Below are 25,597 nucleotides of genomic sequence, written 5' to 3'. Positions count from 1 at the left end.
TCTGGTCTAGAAGAATTGAACGAAAACCGTGACATCTCTGCCGTAACTCCCCCTTATTCTACTATCAACATCTAAAGGATGGTGTTGGATTATTTTAATAACAGCATAAAAATAGACATGTCAGACAGCATGCCCTGGCCGCCGTGGGTATGCTGGTGCTTGTAGTTATACAAGCACCAGCATGGCCACACTGTTTTTGGCAACCTGGCTGGCTGGGACTTGTAGTTCCACAAAACAAAATGGCGTCAGTTTATTTTTTTCATTCTTTATCGCCGTATTACCTTACTACCCACAGCCCAGGGGTAGTAGGAAGAGCCCTAGTGCTATCAGCACTGGGCTGGGGGTCTCTAGGGGGGGCGCTCGTTTTTTTCGGTGGACCCCACTCCCTAAGGAATCCAGCCCAGGGCTGAACAATCTAGAGTTGGTTAGTCATTATGGCAGGGGGACCCCTGCCATGTGTCCCACTGCTATAGTGCCGCCAACCCTGGCTGGTTTGCCTAGTGCTCGTAAAGTGAAAATTAAGGGGGACCCCACGCAAAATTTTTCCCCGATTTTCACGGGACCAGCACTAGTCAGGCAGCAATACGGTTAAGCCTGAATAGCGGGGGGACCTCACGCTTTTTTTTTTTTCAACTTTTATCTGTTCTTTACAGTTTTAACACTGCCAGGGCAGTGTAACAGTGATGTGTTTGTACAACACGCTGCTAGCGTGTTGTATCTGGCGTGTTTTGAAGCAAACTCTCCTGAGTTTGCTAACTCGCAGCTTCATACATTTGAAAGCTGTATAGCTGCAGTGGCAAACAGTCGGGAGTTTGATCACTGGCGATTTTGCAAATAGCGATTTTGACAGAAGCACAACTCTGGCGATTTTGCACGAAATCTCAGCTTCATACATCGGCGAGTTTCAACTCTCCCGAGAAAATCGCTGGAGTTGCAAAATCGCACATTGATACATTTACCCCCTGGTGTGGTCTATTGTAAAAGAATTGACTAAAATTAGTGACACCTCTGCTGTAACTCCACCTGATCCTATTATCAACATCCAAAGAATGGTGGAGTATTATATAAGAAAAACGTTGCTTGCAGAAGCAATGTAAGCATAGATCTCTAAATAGACGTGTATATTACTCAAACCTTCCTCCTTGCTGCTGTTTCATCAGTATTGCACAAAGTGTTTGTAATCTGCACTTTACGCCAAAGGTACCTAGCTATATTTTAATTTTTGGGGGATTGGGGTCGAGTCGAAGCTCAGTGATGACCTTGCTTTTTGCTGCGAATGTCAATGACTCTTTTTAGTGCATTGTCTGGAACCAGATCCGATATAGTCATGTCAGAATGATCACAGCCAATTTTTGGACACCTGGTGGATTTACCCTTCTGAAGTTTGTTTTCAATCATCCTTTCAATTGCTTCTCTCTCGTACGTGTGACCACATACTTTGTTTTTCACTGGGTTCATCATCTCAAACTGTGCTATAGGAGTGCTCTGTATGACGGCAATTTCCTCGTTTTCACCTTCCAAAGCTTCGTCTGCAGGGGCGGTGACACACCCATTTCTTTTTTGTGGTCTCTTAGTTGTTCTTTAAACTGGACATATTTATCATCCTGCATCAGGGCCTTCTCTGTATTATTCTTCTGAAGCGCAGTGTATCTTTTGTGTACAAGCTCTCTTAAATACAGGATCTCATCCGGTGGCACATTTTAACTTACATACGGTCTCCTCAACTGCATCTATATATTGGTTTAAATCTCTTTTCAATACAGCGTATTCCAACATGACGGAATCCATGCTGCCAACATGTTCCGTATCACAGTCTGTCTGAATCAGATGTAATGCCACTCCAGTTGTAATATCCATTCCCATGTCTACATAAGTTTAGCAGTTCTTTAGGGATGAGAGGGAGGTATACAGAGAGGAGAAGGAGATTAAAAATGCAGCACGAGCAGACATGGTTTAATAATGCAGAGGTCATTGACAGCACTTTTAGGCTTAAGTCAGCTAAGCTATTGTTAGCTTGTTTTGTGGGGGGGGCAAACAAACCAAGCACTTCAGCCACAAAAGTGGCACTCCTTATCGCTGGAGTGCTTGCTTTGTTAAACTGTACATGTCCTTTTCAATATCTTACATAAGGGTGGGTGGGAGGTTACAAAGACAATTCCATCTTGCACCATGTTTCCTAGATGTGATATGAACTGCCGTGTGTTTGTGTTGTTACTCTGTCGCTTAGCATCCAGCCAGCTCGCTGCAGTCTTTGTCCAAAAGTGGGAAAAAATAATACTGTGACCTGTGAGGTGTTCAGACAATGCATTAAAAAGAGCCATTGTAATTCCCAGCAAAAAGCCAGTTCATCAGTGAGCTTCGAATCAGCCCCAATTTCCACAAAATTATAATCTAGTTAGATACCTTTCATGTAAAGTGCAGATTACAAACACTTAATGGAGAAAGGCAAAGACCTCATTCTTTCTTTGCCACTGCATGTGTAGAATGGCATGTTGTCAATTTTAGTTTTTCTGCAGATAACATTGCCTGGATTACAGCTCTTTTTTTGTTGACCAAGGTAAAAGGTGTTTTTTTTACATTTTTGTTTGCCTGACTTAAATACACTATGTACTTTTACATAGGCTTTACCAGATGACGTATAGGGATTGCTATCATCAGGACTGGTGGCAGCAGCTGCTTAGTGCTCCTGCTCTTCTGTGTACTGCTGTGAATCCATTTTGATAACACCGTACACTTTTTTGTGCAAATTTAGAAGAAAAGTCTGTATTTGTATTTCAGCAATGACAATTAGCAATGGAGCAATAGAGCCCTTGTCGTTGGGTGTATATAACACCGCACACGTTTTGGTGCAAATTCAGAAGAAAAGCCTGCAAGGACTAGTATTTGTATTGCAGCAATGACAATTAGCAATGGAGCAATGAAGCTCTTGTCTTTGGGTGTATAGAACACCGCACACTTTTTGGTGCAAATTCAGAAGAAAAGCCGCAAGGACTAGTATTTGTATTTCAACAATGACAATTAGCAATGGAGATCTTGTCTTTGGTGTATATAACACCCTACACTTTTTGGTGCAAATTCAGAAGAAAAGCCTGCAAGGACTAGTATTTGTATTTCAGCAATGACAATTAGCAACGCAGCTCTCCTTTTTGTGTTACCTATATAACACTGTAGAATTTTACTGCAGCATTAAAGTAACCCTGACAGCAGCAATAGTATTTGTATTTTTCTGCAATGAAATTTAACACTGGAGCTATGGAGCTCTCCTGAATGTTACTGATTACTTTCTTTAACACTGCGACCACCCTCCTCTTTCAATTCTCTAACTTTGCCTGCCCAACTGCTCTACACTCTATGCTACCCCTTCTGTATCCCTCTCTCAAAGGGCGCTAGATTGCCGTGAAGGGCAGTATTTATAGATTCCAAAACTCGCGAGATCCGATGACGTCACAATGTCGTTTTGGAATTCGAAAAAGTACCGAGCTAACTCGGCTCGGCTCTCGGATCCCCTAAGTTCGGGTGTGTTTGGTTTCCGAGGAACCAAGCCTGAGCATCTCTAGTAAAGATGCGGCTAATAAATTAAGGTATAGGGAAATATACAAAAGAGGCCATTCCTATTCAACTGCCAGATAAATGAATCGAAAAAGATAAAAAAAAGTCCCAAAACCCTTAGCATAGATAATGATAACTTGTTAAAAAAAATGCATATTAAACTGCAAAACAAATGTAGAATATACAAGGATATACAATATACTGCCTTAGGAATAGAAGAGTTCCTGTATTGTGCTGGAGAAAATATAACAGACGTCCATGTAGCATTGCTACTAGCGGCCTCTGAAACAGCTATGAAATACTTGGGACCACATTTGACGCTCGACCAGATGTCCAGCTCACGTTAGAATATATGAAAGGCAAGCTTGTGGAGAAATACAAGCAGAAAACAGACAGTACAAGCAATGAATGTACCTAGAGCAGAGGCAATGTGACACACATGCTTGTTTTCCATGCAATATATCAGTTTGAACAGTGCTGTGAAAGAAGATTCAAACATTTTTGGTATTCAGGATGTCTTTAACTCCATTGTGGTTGTGTCATCAAAGTATGCATGATGTATTGAGTCTGGAGCCTCAAATTATAGGTGTAACAAAAAAAAACCTTATCTCACCTTGACAAAAGTAAGACAGAAAGAGTAACCATTGCTAAAGAAAAGTACATGACCTCAGCAGAAATAGTGGTAGTACCATTCACTGCCTAATCTCTTCTTTGATGAACAGAAAGAAACCAGTGAATAATGTACTATATGTACATCACAAAAGAGTGTCACACTCTTGCAGAAGGAAAAATCACTGATAAACTGACTGTCCAAAGTAAATAAAAGTGTTCAACACCACCAAGCAAGACCAACATGAACTTCATACATATGAGGTTATGAAGTCTATGACATAGGAACCCCAAGACATTAAAGCAAACTAACAAGATACTTGCTAATGGTATGAAAATTGTATCAGTGCAGCCAGATGATGAAATGCATTTGTGGCAAGCCGGGGAAATAATTAAATAATCCAAAAACCAGCCATAGCAGAGATGAACAGCCTCTGGAATTAATACATACAGATATTGAAGGAAGTATTTTGTCACTTTCATCGATGATAAATGAAGATTCACAATACTTACCTACTTCACAGCAAGGATGAAGCATCAGAAAATTGAATGAATGTCTTCCTCGTGTAAGCAATGTTTGGCATGATAGTGGGTACAGATAATTGGACTAAATACACAAGTGTTAAGAAACAAGCCATTTAAAAAAAGAATGTAACTGTGTTCACGGATATATAGCATAATTACTCTGTGGCAGCAAAGTGTTCTATTTCACGTAGATCTGTCAATGATATATTGAGGTAAAGCAATCATGACAGTCTATCTACAAAATCGTGTTTCCGATAACGTTACAGAGAAATCTTCATATGAATGTCAGAACAGAAAGAAGTCTGAGCTGCAGCATATTACAACATTTGTAAGCAGGGTCTACATGTATTTTTCAAAAGAAAAAGATGACCAACTGTGAAGCTCATGCAAAGGAAGGAATTTTGGTAAGCTACAGCGAGACAAAATTAATACATGATTGACGATTTCCAAAGACTCTGTGTCACTCAAATGTCATGAAATTTCACAAGTACACCAGCCAGTTACACAAGCTCAATCAGAAACCTGGGCAAAAAAGTGCAGTGACATCAAAATTGAAGTAGGAGGTCTAGCTATCAAAGGAGAGGAAGTACTACCACCTCTATTTTGTACATGCCACTGCCTTAAGTAAATACACATAAAGAAAAGGGCACCATGTTTGCAAATTAAGAGATCCCTTAATGGACTCAAAAACTATCCTAGAGCATGAAATTATAATATAAATAAGGTTTTGTTAGAGGAAGGGTTAATATGAAGTCAAGTTTGTATTCCAGGAGGTAGTTTCAATTCCCATTACTAAAATAATAGCTGCACATTATTACCGTTACTACGGTAATTTCTCAGCTGATTTTTGCCCGCAGCTCAAAAATCTGCCTCCAAGGGTAATGATGAAAAATGGATTTACTTACTTCACTATGTAGATTATGATAGCTCAGCAGGATAAAAAATTATATTAAAGTCAAATACATTTCTCAAAAAATACTTTCAAATTAAGGACCTGAGAGATGTGACGTACAACCTCAGAATGCAGATTTAAAAAGAGTAGGATGGAAACTTTCTACTAAACCAGTGCTAAAACCAGTGCAATCCTTTGTGGTGACATAAACCAAGGTGTCAACGCAGATGGATACAGCCAGCCTACCTGAAGTTGGAAGGAGGTGATCATCTTCCAGATATTGCAGCCGCAATGAGAATGTGTGCATTAGCATTTAAAAGAAATTGGAATGCAGTCAAGAGAGTCATGCAATATCTTAAACAGACCCAAGACATGAATCTGAAGTTATTAGCAAAAGATTACATTAAATTCACAGGATATGTGGACTCAGAGGGACATGAGGATGCCTCATTCATTAAGAAATGTAACTGGCGATTCGTTGCGTATAATGCGAACACTTACTCTGCGCATGCCCAGAACCGGAAAATACGCCATAAAATGCAGCAACGTTCAACTTATCTGCTAGCGCAAAGGAGACTTATTACATCCTACGATTTCAGGGGAGGTACTGGAATTTGCAGATGCAAGTCAATGTAAAGTAAGGGCATGCCAAGCTCGAGCGCACACAGAAGCGCCGATTCAAACTTTGGGCATCTCAGGTACGTGTTTTTCAGTCATATCACTTGCACCCTCTACGGGACTAGTTGAAGTGCCGATTACTGATGATGCCTTGAAAAAAAAAGACCTCAAGAGGTTGAAACGCGTTGGTTTCAAAGGGCTGTTTATTCTGGAACAAATTGGACCCAAAAGTTACCATCGGAAGAACCAGAGGAGTAAAGATTGGGCAGATATCCTGGGAATTTATAACAACACGCTCATTTCTGTCTCTATCTGATAGGGATCCATTTTATACATCTATGTTTCAGATTTTTCATTTTAATGTTTTTATGTTTTTATATGTCTGATATGTATGTCAGCATGTGCAATTTAAGTATTTTAGTTTAAACTGTATCATGCTAGATCTGTTTTATTCTTTTTCCATAGTAACACTGAGGGACTATCCCTGATGGAACACAAGATCAAAGAAATTCTGATACCATGCCTGATTCAAATTTTCTTCCTGTAAGTGTTTTCACATAAGGATTTGGGTGGTAAAGGACCAGTCATCACAACAATATATATTTATTGTCTAGTATTAAGAACCACATAGGAGAGTGAACGTGGTGGAACTAATCATATAGATTGATATAAATCAAGCAATTTCCTCAATTAATAACTCTGTTTAAACGATGTCACACTATATTGTATTTTTGTTTTTGTTTTTTTGGAATTCTTTATTTTAAATGGTCAAGCAATAAAAAGTATACAGAATGCAAAGTCTGAAGGTTATAGTGTGTACATAAATGGACATTCACATTGTAAGAAAACCCATGAGAAACATCCACAGAAAACTTGGGATATATTGTATTTTTATTTTTTTTTACATGTATACATCACTTTTAATTCACAAGGAGGGAAGGATCACTACGTTGTGACACATGGATCTTACTATTTGAATATAAGTATTTCCATTTCATTCACTTTATTGTTCATATTGATTTATCATCATTTTGAAATTTGTAGATGGAGGTATGTGAACACACTCAGTAGCGCAGGATACTCTTTATTTTTCATATAGATACATTATTTTATAGGAACATTTGTGTGGTTCCCTTGAGAGGAAACAGCAGTAACTGAGAATAGCGCGGTCCAACATCTTTTACACATATAATTTATGCTAGAACATGTGATTGTAATCAGAAGCAATGTGTAAAAATGTATTTTATGTACAGTAGACATTAATTTCATCCTAATAAATTTATTTTATGGAAAAGTTTTTTTAATTTTGAATGTTTCGTCATTAGTGAGTATATTATTCACAGGTGATAGTAATTGAATAGTTTTTCTTTTTTATCTGTGTGTTTAACCTAATATTACACATATGTATTGGAGTTATCCTGCAGTGTCCTGTCTATTAGAGCAGAGTAGATCTAGGCCCGGATACAGCATCAGACATATCTTCCCATCTGCTCCTTTTTGAATTCGGACATGGTTATACCCGATTTACATGTTTTTAAAAAAACAGTGATATGGCAGTGATATAAAAAGAAAACCAAAGTATCGAGTTTACAAATATTGAGAAGATCAATGTGGGAAGCAAGTATATCAATAATAGACATCAGCACCTACGCAACCTAGGGGAACTTGAAAGTTTTTGTGAAACTGACAAGATTATAGTTGATGCTTTGACAATGCCATATGAACTATTTAGCAGAACATTTCTCTATTTATTTCCAAATACTTTCAGTGAAACTGGTTCCCCATGGTTATTGACCTTATGCTGAAAAACCCATACAAGGATTCATGAGAAGGAATACTCAGCATACTTTTGGTACTTATGAGCATTTGTGGTATGTATGTTGCATGCTTGCCAACTTTTTTCACCTCCACTGTGCCAACTTTTTTCACCTTCAAGAGGAAATTGGGGTGTGAGGATGGAGGGGGAGGGCCGTGGCAAATCAAATCAGTTTGGCCCCATGACACAAAAGTATCATTTTGCTGTGAGGGTGGGGCCAAAATGACGTGTTTCATTATGAATCATGTCATGCAGGCTCCCATCATGCCCACATCACTAGGATAGCCTACTCTCCTGGGAGTCCAGGAGACCTACCCGGAATTCCAGAATCTCTGGGACATTCTGGGAGAGTGGACAAGAGTGATGTATTGTTGAGATTGTATAATTCTATTGACATTTTTAATACATAGTGGTTAATAAAGGTATTTTTATATCCATTATAGCCATTTTATTATTTAGTTTTACAGATTACAATATTGACACAAGACATTATTAGTATTGCCATTATTCTGATTTTTTCTATACCAGTGTATATCTAGTACCATGTACGCACACAATTGCAGAATGGTGTAACTTGTATATTTGTCAGCATCCACTATAATAATTTTCCTATTGATCTAATTGCTAAGTCATTTGGATTAAGTAATTGTCTTTCACAAACTTATAATGGTGTGTATATGAGCAATTACTCTTGCAAGCTGGTGGTGAGAATCACTGCTTCTATGTGATCAGCTTACTGCAAATTAGCAGTAACAGTTTATAACAGCATAAGTACAGCTTCAGCACAGCAAGTGAAATGCATACAATTTGGCTTTGTTATACTACAAGTAATATTACTACTATTTTTTGGGGGGTGTGGTCAGTCACACTTGCAAGTTGGTGGTCTCTCTGTGTAATACTGTGTGTACAGCATACTGTTGCTAGTTCAGGACAGCATGGGTACAGCTATTGTAGTGCTGTACTACTGTTCAGCAGTTAAAATTAATTCAACTTAATTCTCTGTATCAGAGAAATTACAGTGCTGATTTTATTCATTTTACCCCATACTTAGTGGCTAACATACCCATTGATTGCTGAGAGTTTTTGTTCTGCTACATTTCATAATTATCACTGTTCTCTTCTAATATATAATTTTGTTTATTAGTAATAATGTTTACAAAACATACAGAAACAGAGAAATGGTGTGGTAAAAAAGCAGACCAAAAACATGTCATAATTAGAAATATAGACAATCAAACTAAAAACAATGCAGTTGTTGAAGTGGTATTGTGAGCATTCATAGCAGAAATCCATCTATACTGTACATGATGAGATAGAGGAGAAAAATAGTCATACTGAAATGAGTAACACAGGTCACCTGGCTGACTTATGCATCAGTGGCATTAAAAGTTTGACCAACTCTCTCCTATCTTAGCAGTAGCACCTGAAAAATCAAAGGATATGATGTCCTCATGTAGTGTTCTTGTTGATGTTGATGCAAACTTATAGACACCAACAACAACAGCATGTGATCAAAAAGCAAAAAATTGGTGGTAGTGTAGACTGTATATGTTAATTATAAAATAAGAATCAGCATTGGCAGCCAAAATTGTAAAAATGCTCAATTCTGAAAAGTTAATGCAAGGTTCTGATTCAGAAGATAATAATGATGATTCAGGAGGTACAGCAGAAAGGGCAGATAAAGTTTACTTACTTTTAAATAATTATTGAAAAGCAGATGTTTACAATGGAGGTGGGGATGGTGATACTCCTCTCCACCTTCATGTTGTTGTCATTTATCACCAGCCAGTTCAAGTTTCCCAATTCATTGAAAACTTTGTAGCCTAGCTCACTTGTTGCCTATCCATTGACCTGCCTAATCTCATACTAGACGGTTTCAAATTCCCCACTGATAATCCCACTGTCGCTTCTGGCACTAAACTTCTTTCACTTATTTGTCTCTTCCAGTGGACCTCATCTCCCACCCAATGTGATGGACACTCCTTTGACCACTTTTCCTCCGCTATTGCTCCATCTCTAGTTTTACCAACAGCCTTTCCACTCTCCGACCACAACCTCCTTTCCATCAACCTAGCCTTACCTCATGCCATCCCCCCTGCACCCACATCCATATGTACACAAAAACACCTAAGTACTCCTAAATCAATCCACTTCTCATTTTCACTAAAAACAACTATTTTCTCCTATGACTGCATTGTACTGCCCTAATCAGGCTGTCTCTTCTACAACAAAAACATTCCCTTCATGCCTAGATAATGCAGCTCCAGCTACCATATACAGTCTCTGACGATCTAAACCCCAACCATGGCACACCAAACAGACCCGCTACCTGCAAAAATGCTCCTGCACACAGAGCGCCACTAGGTGGCCATGCACATATCCCCAATAATACTAGTCACATTAGTGCACCCTCACAAATGTCCAAATCTCCACTCTAAGCCACACTTGCTCCTCTTGTTTCAGCTGGGTCCTCTTCCACTTAGAATGCAAGCTATTTAATGAGCAGGGTCCGTCATAACTTTTGTTTTCATGTCTGATTTATATTGTTTTTTTGTGTATGTCCTGTTTTCCCTACTGTATGGGAAGAAGAAGAAGAAGAAAAAGAAGAAGAAGAAGAAGAAGAAGAAGGAAGAAGGAAGAAGGAGAAGAAGAAGAATTTGTTGCAATATTCATCCCAGTCATTATTCCCAAGTCTGACAGCTATATTTCCCAAACAAAATGTTTTTGCTCTCATGTTGAAGCTGCCAAATTTTACATAGTTATTTAGTATCAAAAAAAGTAACCGATAGACCACATAGCAAAATGCAACAAAGTGACAAATATTGAAAACATAATTTATTGGTTGTAAATAATTGACTGCTGGAAGGAAACCTCGCCATACAACACGACATAACTACAACGCGACAAAGCAACAAATCTTATTTTCTAAATATTATTTTTTGCCTATTTATCAAATAATTTGCTATATAAACTGCAACACCTTATATATCGGACCCATGCAATGCTGGGTTACCCTGCTTGGATTTTATATATTAAATTCATTAATCTGTGTGTTTGTCTGGTTATGCAATCGGACACCCCTGCACCGATTGGGATAAAACCAATGTGTAGTGGTCCAGTTGGATCTTGGACAGGTGTTAGGGGAATTAGGGTCCCGGACGGACCTCCCGTTGCTGTACGTTGGGCAGAACTTTGATCTGGGGAGCCTGTTCTGGGCCTTCCACTGGATGTATTTAGATGAAAACTTCAGAGGGGTGGCAATTGGTCTGGGGTGCCTAATGGAGTTGTAATGGAGTTGTTGTGGTCTCGGTGAGATCTCCCATTGGTGTACACTGGGCAACTTTGACACAGGGAGCTTGTTCTGGGCCTTCCACTGGATGGATTTGAATGACATCTTAGTTGCTAATTATTTTTGAAATGTTGACAGTTATATCCAACTCATTTATAACTTAATAACTTGATGATTTAAACTCGGGCAATGCTGGGTACTTCGGCTAGTGTTACATAAACTTCTGTTTAGGAAGAAATTGCTACTACACAAATTGAGAAGGGAGGCTCCCACAAGATGGAATAGCGCTTTAAATTTACTTGATGCATAGCTTCATAAGCTATGAACATGACATCTGCAACTATATTATGGAGTTTACTTACATCCAAGGCAATGGCAAATCATTAGGTGACTTTTATAGCAGCTCGCACACTTCGAGGAGATGCTAATCTTAGTCATGTGTGTTGCTGTTGAAGTATGTGCTAGTTGTAGTCAGCAAGGCCAACAGCACATTCCTAGGAAAAAGGAACAGGAAGCACACACAAAAGCAACTGGCTTCTAGAGACCTTCAGCCTGTGGCAGCGTGATGGACAAAAAAGAGCCAGTTCATGACCAAGTGACGATATGAACTTTTGGGCAACCCCTTTCCATAAATGTAACAACCTCTGAATGCCAATGCATACATGGCATTACACACTGGTTAACCAAGGGCAAGCGAAATTGCCTCCCTCTGACTTTAATTGTTGCTTTTAATCCCTCTTCTGTGGCCCTCTGTTGTCCATGTTCTTGATAATTGTCTTGTGGGGGAGGAAAAGAGGCATCTGTAGATGAATGGCCAGATTCACCACATAGAGGCTAAAGCCTCTGTCTAGTATGATGCTCCCCGAGGGTGGTAGAAGAGGAGCTGATGACAGTTCTCAGACCATGAGCATTCTCTAAGGAACCGGAGGTGTAAGAGCCAGACTTATTGTGACTCATTAACACTCCTGGGTGTGCCCTGTGGAAACGTGCAAGGGCTTTTTGACCTGCCCATTAAACTGTGGAGCTACAGATGAGCCAAGTGACAATCTCAGAGTCGCACACTCCCACTTGAAGGAATGATGCCTGGGGATCACCGCTTATCCCATATGAAACACTAAGGGACAGGGGCATGATCGAGAAGGTGGATGATCACAAAGGTGATCTCTGCAACACCAGAGATGATGCTAGGGTCAACAGGATTTGAGTCAGCATCTTTAATGCCTATAGCTTCTTCACTGCCCAATGTGTCAATTGACATAGCAGCAACAGTGCTAGAGGCAGGCCCATGCCTAAAAGGCAAAGCCTTTCTCTCTTTATGAATGACAGAGACCGATATGTCAAATTACATGATTGATCAAGGTACAAAAATATAGCACAGTAAATTCACATATCATGTTAAAAATTTACTTTGCCAGTTTCTCATCCTGAGGCGTTGTTGATTGCTTCATAAAGTGCTACTTCCTGATACAGCACCTACTGTCAGGGAAGTTCAAGGAGACAAAACCTTTCCCAAGCTGCACTCTGCCACAACCTATTGCACTAAGTCAGGATCAACAATAACCATTAGTTAAAACAAGTGATGGGATTGCCACAGAAACTCGTCCATCTATGCCTGCAGACAAAATTTCAGCTAGTACCAAAGTTCCATCTCAATGGAAATTTGGAAATTCATCAATTAAGGCCATATTCTGCAAGAGAAATATGCAAAATTACTCTAGTAGAACAAAATTTTGGTACATGGAGATCTGTAAAGTGAAATCATCTAAACATCATCACCATTGTAATGTCTATTAAAAACAGCTACCAGTCTACATGTGGATTTACAGCGCTCCAGAAGGAGGGACTCCTATATGCTTATACAAAAACTCAGCAGGTCAAAAGACCGAATGGCACAATGTATATGTAAGTATGTCCACCTCAGGAACCCCCCCCCCCAAATAAATACTATTGAAAGCAAAACTCATGCACTGAGAAAATAACATATTTCTGAGGTGCAATAGATGTAAATTGTGCATTTATGTAATGTTTTTTAAAAGAAATTTATTTTTAAAATACCAACACGCATTTTACATATAGAAAGTGAGAATCAACAAAGGTCATAGTAAGTGACATTGTACAAATCCGACAGGGAATGTGCAACAGCCCGAGATAATACACAGAAGTACATAAGAAGAATGAGCAGGTTACACACACATTCAGCTGGCCTGAAATGTTCAAAAAATGATACAGTACCTCTAATAGGTGTGTAGGAGTGTGAGGCCTCTTTTTTCCCCTATAATGTTAGGAGGAGGGGGGGACGGGACGTAGGAAGGGTGGTTGGGGGTGTGCGAGGATGAGGAAGTACTATGAACTAATACGGGATTTCCGGCATCCAATGATCCATTGGTGAGAGAAATAAAAATCAATGACGATCAACGGTCAGAACAAGTCATAAGAAGAGGGTTGAAATATCCTGGAACTGAGTGCTAGAAGTGTGTGAACTTGAGTAACCATTATATATGAACCAATCGCACCAAATTTAGGAAAGTTTAAGGGATTTTTTGTTCAAATATCATTTGTGTCATTTTTTTAACTAACAATCATTCTATTAATTGGAGGTTAGTTACTAAACCCAACTGCCCCTGGGTTTGCATAATCATATGGATTCGCACAATCGTAGGTGGCCCTTTCTGTAAACATTGTTCTAATGTTTTCCCAGAATTGGGGGCTTGAACATTTTTTATGTGCATCAGCCCAAACAACAAAAACTTCAATACACAGTAGCCCTGTCCCCTCATTAACTGAAATGTTCATATTTCTGTTCTAAAATACTACTCATTTCACCCTATTTTTCAATAGTTTAATAAATGAAAGTAATAGGACATTAGTCCCTTTTATTTTATATGTCAAACACACAGAATTCTGATATTATGATAGACTAGTGTGCAAACTTGTACATATCCTTTATAATTTACTGTTTACATTCTGGTACAAATCAGTACTTGCATAACAATCTAAATAGTGGATTTTGCAGGCCCATCTGCAGGTCTTAAAAGCTAGACAGCTTCCCATAATGTCAGACACACCTGTAAATATATACGGTTTCCCAGATTATCTGGTCACTGATTCTCTGCTTTGTTCTTTTCCTCCCAAAAAATAGTCCATCTCCAAGTCATTTTGTTTTTACTTGCATAAGAGTGACATAAAACAAATTTTCCTTACAAAGCAATACATCAAATCACGAATCCACTCTCATTCATCATATTATGTATTGACTATTGCAACTTTCTCTCCAATCAGTCTTCACTTCTCCTGGCAATCACACATCACTTCATATGTTCTTTCCCTCCATGAAACTATTTCCCTATGTTCTGTACAGTAAATTCAAAGTACTGCTTCTTACCTAAAAAATCTCTGCTTCTCCTTACATAGCTGATCTGATCTCTAACTATACTTCTGCCTGCCAACAATGACATCTATACAGTCAAACCTTTTCACTCACATCTCTAAGACATCTCCTGTGCTGCAACTAATATATACCGTTTAATACTTTGCCCCATCAAAAATTCCACAAACTGTACATTCTTCAAAGATTTTCTAAGATGAACCTCTTTAGAGAGCCCTGAATACCTGAATGTAACTGAATACTTCTGAACTTCACCCCTCCACATATTTTACCCAATCAGTAGAAACCCACTGTCCCCACTACCCTCAACCAGTTCCTGGATCTCATGCTTACCTACACTTTTAGATTATAGTCTTACAAGAAGGACCATCTACCCACCAGTTCCTAGTATACTCTGCCCTGCTTTAGCCTACATTTTAGGGATTTCTGAATGGGAACCTCACTTTTATACTAGTTGGATAGCATATTATTTCATACAAATGAGTATATACTATTTCGCTATCCATTATAGAAAGGTTGTTTGAATGATTCCTTTAAACAGTGTAATAGAAAAAGCTGTTTAAACTGCAGTATATAATTTGGTATTCAGAACCTAGATGTGAGATAAAACAGTTTAGACCTGTGGAACCAGGAGGATGTCATGAATCCCACATATATGTGCCTAGTATGTGACTGTTACATATACTTTTATGTCAATAAATATGTTTAATGATAACTGCTTCATAGCTTTGGTTTTCTACAAGCATATTACAAATCAAGTGTTGCAATGAACTCTTAAATATATAAGTGTATATTATATAATTAAATGGGTCTCATTTTCTATTCTATAACATTATTGTCATTTTCTAATTCTAAACTAGTTATATTTGTTCCCAACAGAATATATCTTCCACTTTTAAGAAGATGCTAAATAATAATATTTCCTAAAATTCATCACATGAACTTTTATCACATATTGTAATGATCAGGTAGCACCACAATTCTGTATATTTCTTTTACTTCCAGCACTGTCAATTGCCAACAAGGATTAATTAAGATTGTGATAGAAAAATCTTTACCTTGCATTACAGCTATTACATGTACTGAGAATTCTGAACATATATCATCAAACACCATGAGACTGCTAGCATAAAATATAGGTATGGCAACATTCATTTCAGAAGCTTAATATGCTTTAATGTTACACTATTATAGGTGTCTAGGCTCTTGCATTCTTTGATGTCTCCAGGAGGTGGCAGCATTCTGTTTTATATGGAATATTGCAATTTACTATAACTCTAGCCCTTGTCTAAATGCCAGATTTTAGTTTTCTCTCTGTGTTTGTTCATAGTTAAACTGTTGATTTATACTTGACACTTGGATACACCTTGACTGAGCATTGTTTCAGTTTTCCTTACAATCTTTGTCCTATATGCATTGCTTCTTTGTCTTGCCTAAAGTCTCTAGCATCTGAGGTATGCCATGTTATCAGCCAATTTCAATAGGTTTGATTTCTACAGCTCAAAAAGCTATTAGTGCTTTTGAATCAAATTCAAATGGCACAATGGCTACTAGAAAGATCATTTAAAATGGTGCAAATAATGCCACATAAAAGTTTTTTTTCTTTAAATAGCAAATTAAGTACATTTTGAACATGCATCTGATCAATTTTATTAGATGTCCTTCTAGGAAAGGAAGACTTCACAGAGAGCAGACAGACATGCAGATCTTATTGTGTTCTAAAGCCTCTGTGCTCAGTACATTATACATCATGTGACTGTAGTTGGCACTGTGCATAATTTTAAATCTTTAATAGCAGCCTGAAGACACAAACCAAGGATAAATGGTATATATCAACAATTATTAGCTACAACAGTATTTTATGTTAAAAACACACTAATTTTTCATAGGTATGCTTTAATATGGAGAACTATTGGCAAAATGAACTCTATTTGTTCATTATATTTAATTACAGTTTTAGATACAAAACTGATGATCAATTTAAGAGGAGTTTTTTTACAAAAAAAATACATTTCATTAACAATGTGGAAGTAGAGCTAAAATAGTTTTGTTATTGGAATACAACTGAGAAAAGGTTTTTTCTCAGAAAACTATTATGGTCTAACCATTTGTTTAGTGTAAAATCTCTGAGAAAATTGTATATGTGAGTAAACTTAATTTGTAGGGGATTTTCTTTATAGCATATCAGGGCCATCAAGGGTAAAAATGACTCCTTATAATAAACATTTGAGCATAAGAAAGCCAAATAGTACTTAAAATATGTATATTGTGATTTTTTTTTTTTGGTATATACCACACCATTTGTACTGGTTAAAAACAGCTAGAGATGTAGAAATTGAAAAGAAAACTTCATGTGATAACCACAACACCTTATTCTGCATTAAGGAGTTCTAGAAGAAAACAGGGTGTCTGCAGGCAGGTATTCTGTGTTAGCAAAAGCTTGTGTTAGGCTTCACAAACGCAGTGTGTTAAACATTGACTCAAAGGGCTGGCATTACCTAGAGGTCTATGCTCCTTAATTTGAATCAATTACATTGATGCATTAGTGATAAGCTGTTTAGTGCAATTGTTTTACAAATAAATGGTTGGTGGAAGAATGTTTGCATCCATTTAAGTAAAATCACCTACATGTAGTTTCTCTTTTGTTGTATTATTTGTTTGTTGTTATAAAAACGTAACATGTTTGATTATGGTCTTGAAATATACAAAATGTGACACAATTTACTTACAATATTTATTGTATGCAGATTATTGTATACAGGGCCGCCTTTAGAAATAATCATGCCCAGTACGGGCCCCCCGTGTCCCCTGGGCCCCCCCTTCCCCGATGATCGGGGCGATCATCGGGGAAGGGGGGGCCCGGAGTAACAGCAACATATACTTACCTGGGGGCCCGCCGCTGGTCTCCACTGTCACCGTGACAGCCAGGCACCAGGAAGCGATCGCAGGGGTGGAGGAATCAGTCCCCCTGCAATCATGTGCTCTGCCCATGACAGAACATATGTTGTGCTGTTGTACCGGGCCCCCTGGTGAGCCCGGGCCCGGTACAACAGTACCCCTCGTACCCCCCTGATGGCGGCCCTGATTGTATATATAAACATTATGAAATTGTTTGTTTTCTTGTTTAATGTACTGTACAGTGTGACCTTGAGCCACTGTAAAGAGATAAAAAAATACTAGTTTAAGCTGAGTAAATGTTTGCTATAATGAAAATGTAATGAGAAAATGCGATGATAGTGTTTTGTATTCCAATATGTTATAATGTTCTGCACAGCAAAATGTTATAACAAATGGTATGTATTATGTGCCAGCAATAGGCATCTTCCTCTTACCAACAATGTACATTTAATGAACAGTGTTTCTCCATGTAGAAAAATATAGTCATATATTATTAAATGATCACAAGCAACAATTCCATTGTAGCGCCAATCTGTTCACATTGTATGTTGACCTCCCTGAGAATGTACATCACGTGAATTCTAAAGAACACACACAAGTTTGAAAAACAATAAATACCCTTGTTAAGATCTTGCTTGAATAGATATTTTGAAGCGAGTTTGCCAACTGCGTATTTGATGTGTTATCTAAGCATTCTCCAACCCAGTCCTACAGGGTCCTTACCTTGTACTGAGCTTTAATAAAGCTAAGACTGCTGTATAAAAATTGGAATAATTCCTGAGAATAGGATTACCAAGACAGCCATTTTAAACTGAGACAAAGATGTGCAGGAATTTAAACCATAGATGCCTGATCTCCCAAATATCCGGAAGACTTTGAGATTGTCTGGATAACCCCTGGACTCTCGTCAAAGTGGCTCCCTGCTGTGCCTCATAAAATGCCAGCTTGTGTATGTGCATGTGAGTTCGAGCACAGACACTATATCCAGTATGCTCATTTATCAGGGAACAGCAAGAAGAATGAGGATCCTCGTTACTCAATCAGCACAAGACCAAGGGCTAGATTTACTAAGCTGCGGGTTTGAAAAAGTGGGGATGTTGCCTATAGCAACCAATCAGATTCTAGCTTTCATTTATTTAGTACATTCTACAAAATGATGGCTAGAATCTGATTGGTTGCTATAGGCAACATCCCCACTTTTTCAAACCCACAGTTTAGCAAATCTAGCCCCAAGACTTGCAATACAAGTAATTTGTCTTTGTTCTTATATATATTTTCTATTTATTTATTTATTTTAAATAAATTATTACAAGAGATAGTTTTGAGAATGAAAGAATGTCAAGCTCTATCAATAAGATAAAATATTTATTGCAACAATACAGCTTATATTTTTGATGTGCTCTGTTTATACCTTCCATTGTGACAAGTTTTCCGGATGTACTGTTTTGTTATCACCAACTTTGCCATAACTTTTATTGTAAACTGGTGGAATGTTGTACACACTACTTTAGCTTCCACTAAGTTTTTCTGAACACGTCCCTGAACAGCACTAGATATGCCTACTGGTGAACCTAGACATGCTAGGGCAATGAGGGAGTGTTTTTCAATGGCTGACGTGGAAAACCTAGCTCTGCAAAAAGGTGCCCATTTATTATGTAGTGCAACAATCATATATAGAATCACTTTAAGCCTTATCTATCAATGCAAACGCATGGTTCTACAGTAGCACTAAAGTGTACAATCTGTACTTACAGTACATATAAATAGATCATGCATTACTCCCAATATTCCTAATTTGGCAGTCTGGGCTCTTTAAACTACATCTAATTTACAAAGGTCATGCCAAATCTATCCAAGGCTCTGTCCAAAGTTCCAAAGCCTAGAATATTTCAGGCAAGGAAATCAGAACTCTACCATTTAAAAATCGGGCCTGCTACGTGGTAAGGAGATGTGTTTAACAACACATTTCTGTAAGTGTTACTTACGTAATGGTGTCAATCATGTCCAATCCCATTTCAACACAGCAATGTGCATGATCTGTTTTGGGCTGCGTTAATCCCGATACACAGTAGTAACAGTCTCCAAGAATCTTTATTCTTCTGCAGTGATTTTCCTGTTAAAAATTACAATTGTGGTTATTATAAGAGTAACTCACATTAACATGATATTTAGTTCTGTATTGTGTAAATATAAGCCATTAAAATGATGATGATAATAATAATAATAATAATAATACATATAAATTAACAGACATTTACAAACTTAACAAATATATATTATTACTGAGGTGTAGATTGTTTTTAGTTTTATATTTTTATAGCAATTAAATGTATACAAAAAGAAATATCTGCAAACTACTTTCAATTGTTTTTTATCTATTGTGTCCCACAACAAATCCTGCTTAAATTTTTTATATTGTCTGAAGCTTGTCAGGAAGCTTACGGGCTTGTTTTGACTATATGTGATATCATAATTAAACAAGGTTTTATTTTGCCAAAAAACATATGTAATCACAATTGTATTTGTTGCCAGAAATTCTCAGATTACACCATATTATTGTGTCTATTAAAAAATTCCAGCTCAATTTCTAGAACTGTGTAGCTCTGTAGCTGTATTTATGATACACTTACAAATATTAATCTGTTGTGAGTGAATTGAGGAATGGCACCAATTACTTCCTTTTTCAGCAAATTAAGACCAACCAAGCCAACTCACACAATTGACACATGGTTTGGAACTGTGCCAAATGATAACTCATTGACCTCAGAATCTCAATATCTCTCCAGTTCCTCAGGAGCATTGCTAGCTTGATCATTTTAAGTGCTTTTTCGGATTTATCTTATATTTAGTTATCTTTTTGGTCAAGAACTCTATTGGAAAGTGCTTCTCTGAGAATCTCACAATTATATTTTGCTGGTCATCCAGGTTATCACAAGATTTCTCGTAATCTCTCCAGGCGTGTTTGGCTTTCAACATTTGTAAAAGATGTAAAAAAAATAAGGTATCTCATTTTCTCTGCACTGGATCAAAGACCTCCAGAACACTTCATGCTGGCACTCTGCACCAAATAACCGTTCCAGTTGGGCCAGGTACTAACATTTCAATTTGAAGTTTGTATCTGATTTTCCGATTTCTCAAGAATGTTCTGTGATTTGGGTTATATAGTTGACTGTTTCAGCAAAATAGCTTGTTTAATTTTCTTATTTACAGACCAACATTTTAACCCCGTCAAGCCCAAAGTTATTCTTACCCATATTATTTTTGTTTATAAAAATAAGTTTTATTTATATTTTTGCTTTTTAAAGAGTTCTATAAATTATTAGGAATTACATTTGCATTTTTTATATTCATATGCTGAAACTAAGAGACAAACTGAGAGAGCAAATAAACTCTTAGAACAGTAATGAAGAGCGTTAGACTGAAAGGTCAGAATCATTTTATTTCTTCAATGGAACCTCTCCCTTTCACTGTGTCTACAGCATACATTCTTTCTCTACATCATCTGAAGCTCATCTCTCTCAAATTTGAAAAGTAGTAACTTTCACTACATAGTACTCAACAACTCAAAAAAACGCAGATTAAAAGCATAGAATTTTAAGATCAGAGATCACATATAACTCTCTACTAGCAATATTAGTTAACTATACAAGTCTACCAAATTGGAGCTGGGAATTATTTTTGTTAGATTTTATCTTTTGAAATCCATTAGAAAAATGTGTTCTTGTTTTCTTTCTTAATGACCTCAATTAGGCTAGAACTTTATTTCCTGAGAAATTAAATTTTTGCTTCGATCGCAATTTTGCCATATTTTATGCTGGATTTGGCTTTTACACAAATTTTTTACCACTTTGTAATGCTCTATTTTGCACATTTAGAATTGCCATTCAGTCAAGTTCATTCATGTACATATAAAAATACATTCCACATGTTTGTTTTGCAATTAGTTCAGTTGAATACTTCATCTAATAGTGCATAATAGTGATAAGTAAAACTCTATGAGTTGTGAGCAAAAATCAGAAATGTTTTAGTATTGTAACATCATGCAGAGCCTCATCATGCAGGCTCCGATGGGACATTGCACACAAATTTACTTGTTATCATGTCATATCCAAAGGATATTGTTTTTTTTTACTAAAATGGGCAGTGGATATAACCTATTTTTATATTAAAAATATATTTGATACAATCCATTTGATACAGTATCCTACAATAAATTAATTCACAAACGAAAAATCCTTGGACTTTGCTCAAATACAGTGAAATATATAAAGGTTTGTTTAAAGAACAGGAGACAGAGTGTTTTGGCTAATGACGTAAGCTCCGATGAATGAGTAGTAATCAGTGGGGTATTTTAGGGATAAGTCATCAGTACTGTTTTTTTCAATAAATGAATTAGTCACATTGTAATTAGTGACACAATATATATTTGGGGCATATTTTCCAAAAATTATAAAGCCATTCAAAATGTCTGAAGGCAGTGCGAAATTACATGGTAGTTCTGCAAAGTGTTAAGATCTACTGAATACCATGTCAGTTCAGCTGCTGGATCCACAGTGTTCAACTGTCATTGCTGTCAATTTTTATTGCTGCTGCCTTCTCTGTTACTTCTTTGATTTTCTCCTCTGCCTGTTTGTGAGGGCTCACCTGTACTAGCTTTGTTTTCAACAGTAAGTATCATAATTTAAAAAAAGAACACCAGGCACACAGCTACTCTAAGCTGGTGAATGGCTCATGCAGGATGAAAGTGAAGGCCATATTTAGGGCCAGAACAGGACGGGGGTTTGGTTAGGATAAATGGTGAAAGACAGTTATGTTTAAGAGCAGCTGACTGTTTTAAGATTTCTGCAATGACTGTTTCTAGTTTTGTGTTTGCTCCTTCAGCGGTCTCTCCTTGTTCCAACAGTGCTACAATAGCGTTAGCTACACAGTAATGTCAATTGCCAATAGCTTTATTTTTGGTGTCTAATAACATTACTGCCTTGTATTATTCAAACACATTTTTATCCATTCACACCTTCAATTGGTAAACCACTACTTTATGTATCAAGTGTTCCCAACACCTCTTAGATTGAAAGCTTATTGGGCAGGCCATATTTACCTTTTGTTTCATGTCTTTTAATTTGTGTCATAATACCCAACATTTGAAGCACTGTTTAATAATTATTGATATTAATAATGATCTACAATGGAAGGTATGTCTTTTGGAAATTATATTTAGAAATGATAGAGGAATGTGGACTCTTAAATGTAATTTAATAAAAATGGAAAATAATACATATGCAATACTACAATCTGATAATACATAATGCATAATGATGTAATTTCGACAAATACAGAGATAATGGACCTAGGAGTAATTTTTTTTAGGCAATATGAGGTTAAGCAAGCAGTAAAATCAAGCAGTGAGAAGAGCCAGTATAATACTTGGTTCTATACAAAGAAGTATTAGAATCAGTGTAATGCATATAGTGTTATTGGGCTTAGGCCCACCCCTGGTGATGACAGGTGTGATCACTGAGGGGGTGTCTTAGTGCAATGAAGCTTGTGCCTCATTACAACAGGGAGCCAGTGACAGTGGCAGCTGGGTCATCCACAGTAGGCATTGGCTATGACTAGGTCATGTGGGCATCAGAGTCTTTAAATAATCACTCAATTAGGGGGTCTAGAGCCCAATAGAATAATGGGGGTGCACAATGAGGTTTATAAAGGACTCAAAATAAGTGGTGTTAAAAGCCCCAAATTAACAGGGGAAATCACCAGAGCTTGGGTTGCACTAGAATGTTTGGGTGTGGGAGCATGGCAATTTCCACGAGGGCTGAAATACAGCCCCAACTACTGAATGATTCAGAACAAGTAACCAGCAAGGGCGATCCTCATCTTCAGAGGTACTTCAGAAGCAACCTCTTTCACAGCAGACACAGTGTTGGCATTACAGGGGAAAAGGCAGAGTGTAAGAAAAGTCTGGAGAGCCTCTTCCTACCAGTGGGATTCAATATTTCTGTAGCTATAATGCCGATATCAGTTAGGCCGACGTAAAAATTCTGATTACTATAATGCCTACAAGGAGATAATAGTAACTTGCCATATAGCAGACATTACAGATAGCCCCCACACTTAATTGCTGCCCAATGTAAATCACGACTTTCTAAAATGTCTAAGAGTCCAGTGAGGGCCAATAAAGAGGCTGGAAATCTCTGACAATCGGAATTTGTAACATCTGTAAAATATTCAGAAAGTGTTTCCCAAATAGTTAAACGCAGCCTCAGCAAAGGAATGAAGGGAGGTCCCTGGATAGAGAGAATTGCTCCATACAGTATCAGTAGAAGCCCCTTTGAAAGTACCCCCATACCTTGAGGGGGGGTCACTGTGTGAGAGCAGCGTAGCTAAAAGTTGGAAAAGAAGGTCCCTGATGGAGGGGATGGTGTGTACGAGCGTAGTGCAAGAACTTCTGGACCATGCCTACTGTCTGACAGTGAAAATAATTAGCTCTACTATGCTGTCTAATGACTGTCCCCACAACATCGGGGGCTTGAACTGTCAGAAATATTTTATTGCTGCAAATTGTGTGCTGGAAGAGTTAAAGTGGTCATATAACCTGCAACCGTTATGCTCTTTTGTCCAGGAGGAGCAGACGAGTTTAATAAAGCATTATTCTGTTTTTGAACTAAGATAGCCTGGCACCCAATATTTCATTTGCACTGCAACACACCACTGCACTAGAGTCTGCCCACATGTGACAGTGTTAAACACCCGTATATTTGGGGGGACGGGTCCTCTAGTATTGGGTGCCCGTACCCACCAGCTAGCCCGGGCAGAAAGAACTGACTGTAATTGCAACTATGGCCTCCAGAACGTCCCCTCACAACCCCATGAGGTAGCCCCTTTGGAAAGACCCCCATACCGTGAGGGAGGAGACTGTATGCAAAGGACTCCATGGATGAGGGGATGTAGTGCCTCATGAAGGCAGACAGTCCATGGACATTGGGATGGAGGTCATTAAGGATCTATGGCAGCCTGCATGCCTGCAAGTGAGTGAGCTGAATAAAGAGATAAAAGCCTGTGTGATGCAACCTGTGGTGTGGTCTATGCCTGTGGAACTACTGCTCCCAGCAGTTGTTATGTAATAGGACAGCATCAGTTTTGCAGTTTTTAAGAGACTGTGCAGGAGTGTGGGGCGTTAATAATGCATTAACATCTGCTGAAGAATGTGCAGGAGGAGACTGGCGTAATATATATATGTACAAGTATTCTTGCAAGATGGACATACATCTATTTGCATAGAGTAGATTAAAAATATTTGAGCTGTGCAAGCTCACAAAGAGAGCGTATTTACATACAGAGTTGTGCGCATCTGACATTTGCTCCTCCTTAGGACTGTAGTGGTAAAACAGAGAAGGGAAGGGGCTATCTAATGTAGATCAAGTGCAGTAAGGGCATGATCGTGCAAATGTGCCTGAGGCAGATCAGCATGGAGGCACATACAGTATATGCCTGTCAGGAGCCATATCTTATGTACCTGCTAAAGGAAATGTGAAAATATACACTGATGATGATACTAGCTAGCCACTTCTGATTGGATGATTGTGAATTCATCTCTGAACTGATAGGTGCTTTCTTGATTGATCGTGCATATATTATAGGATTTTGTGGACATATCCTTTTAAAACATTTTTTACTTTCATTGGTACACAAGAAGTATTATATCTGCTGCATTATATCAAGTCTAAAAGCAAATGTATTTTTTACTAATTATAACAAATGTTAACAAAGTTTTCTTGTGCTTATGACCAGGCTATGTGCATACGTATGTATGCCTGATGTAAATCTAGCGTATATGATACAGGTGAATAGCTGGCAAGATGTCTACAGATATGAGAATAAATACTCAGCTTTTTAAGCGTAAATTATGCCCAACCTAACATCAGGCCCTCTATCTCCAAAAATACATTCTTTAAAAAAAATTCAGACAAGAGCTACTAGAATTGTGCATGAGCTGCATATCAGGAAAGATTTTAA

At 37.8% G+C, this 25,597-nt stretch overlaps 1 protein-coding gene across 1 annotated transcript in view; it reads right to left on the bottom strand.

Annotated features, from left to right (window-relative positions):
- The window catches only part of ADCY1 (adenylate cyclase 1), a 255,805-nt gene that overhangs the window by 101,182 nt on the left and 129,026 nt on the right, over positions 1–25,597 (bottom strand). The window contains exon 5 of the mRNA XM_075212665.1: positions 19,567–19,694. Within this exon, the coding sequence (XP_075068766.1) occupies positions 19,567–19,694 (128 nt within the window). The remainder of the gene's footprint in view (positions 1–19,566; positions 19,695–25,597) is intronic.

This window comes from Mixophyes fleayi, chromosome 5, assembly GCF_038048845.1.
Source record: "Mixophyes fleayi isolate aMixFle1 chromosome 5, aMixFle1.hap1, whole genome shotgun sequence".
Classification (NCBI taxonomy): Eukaryota; Metazoa; Chordata; class Amphibia; order Anura; family Limnodynastidae; genus Mixophyes; species Mixophyes fleayi.
Note: the sequence above shows the minus strand (reverse complement) of the source record. Positions and strands in the feature narration are given on the sequence as shown.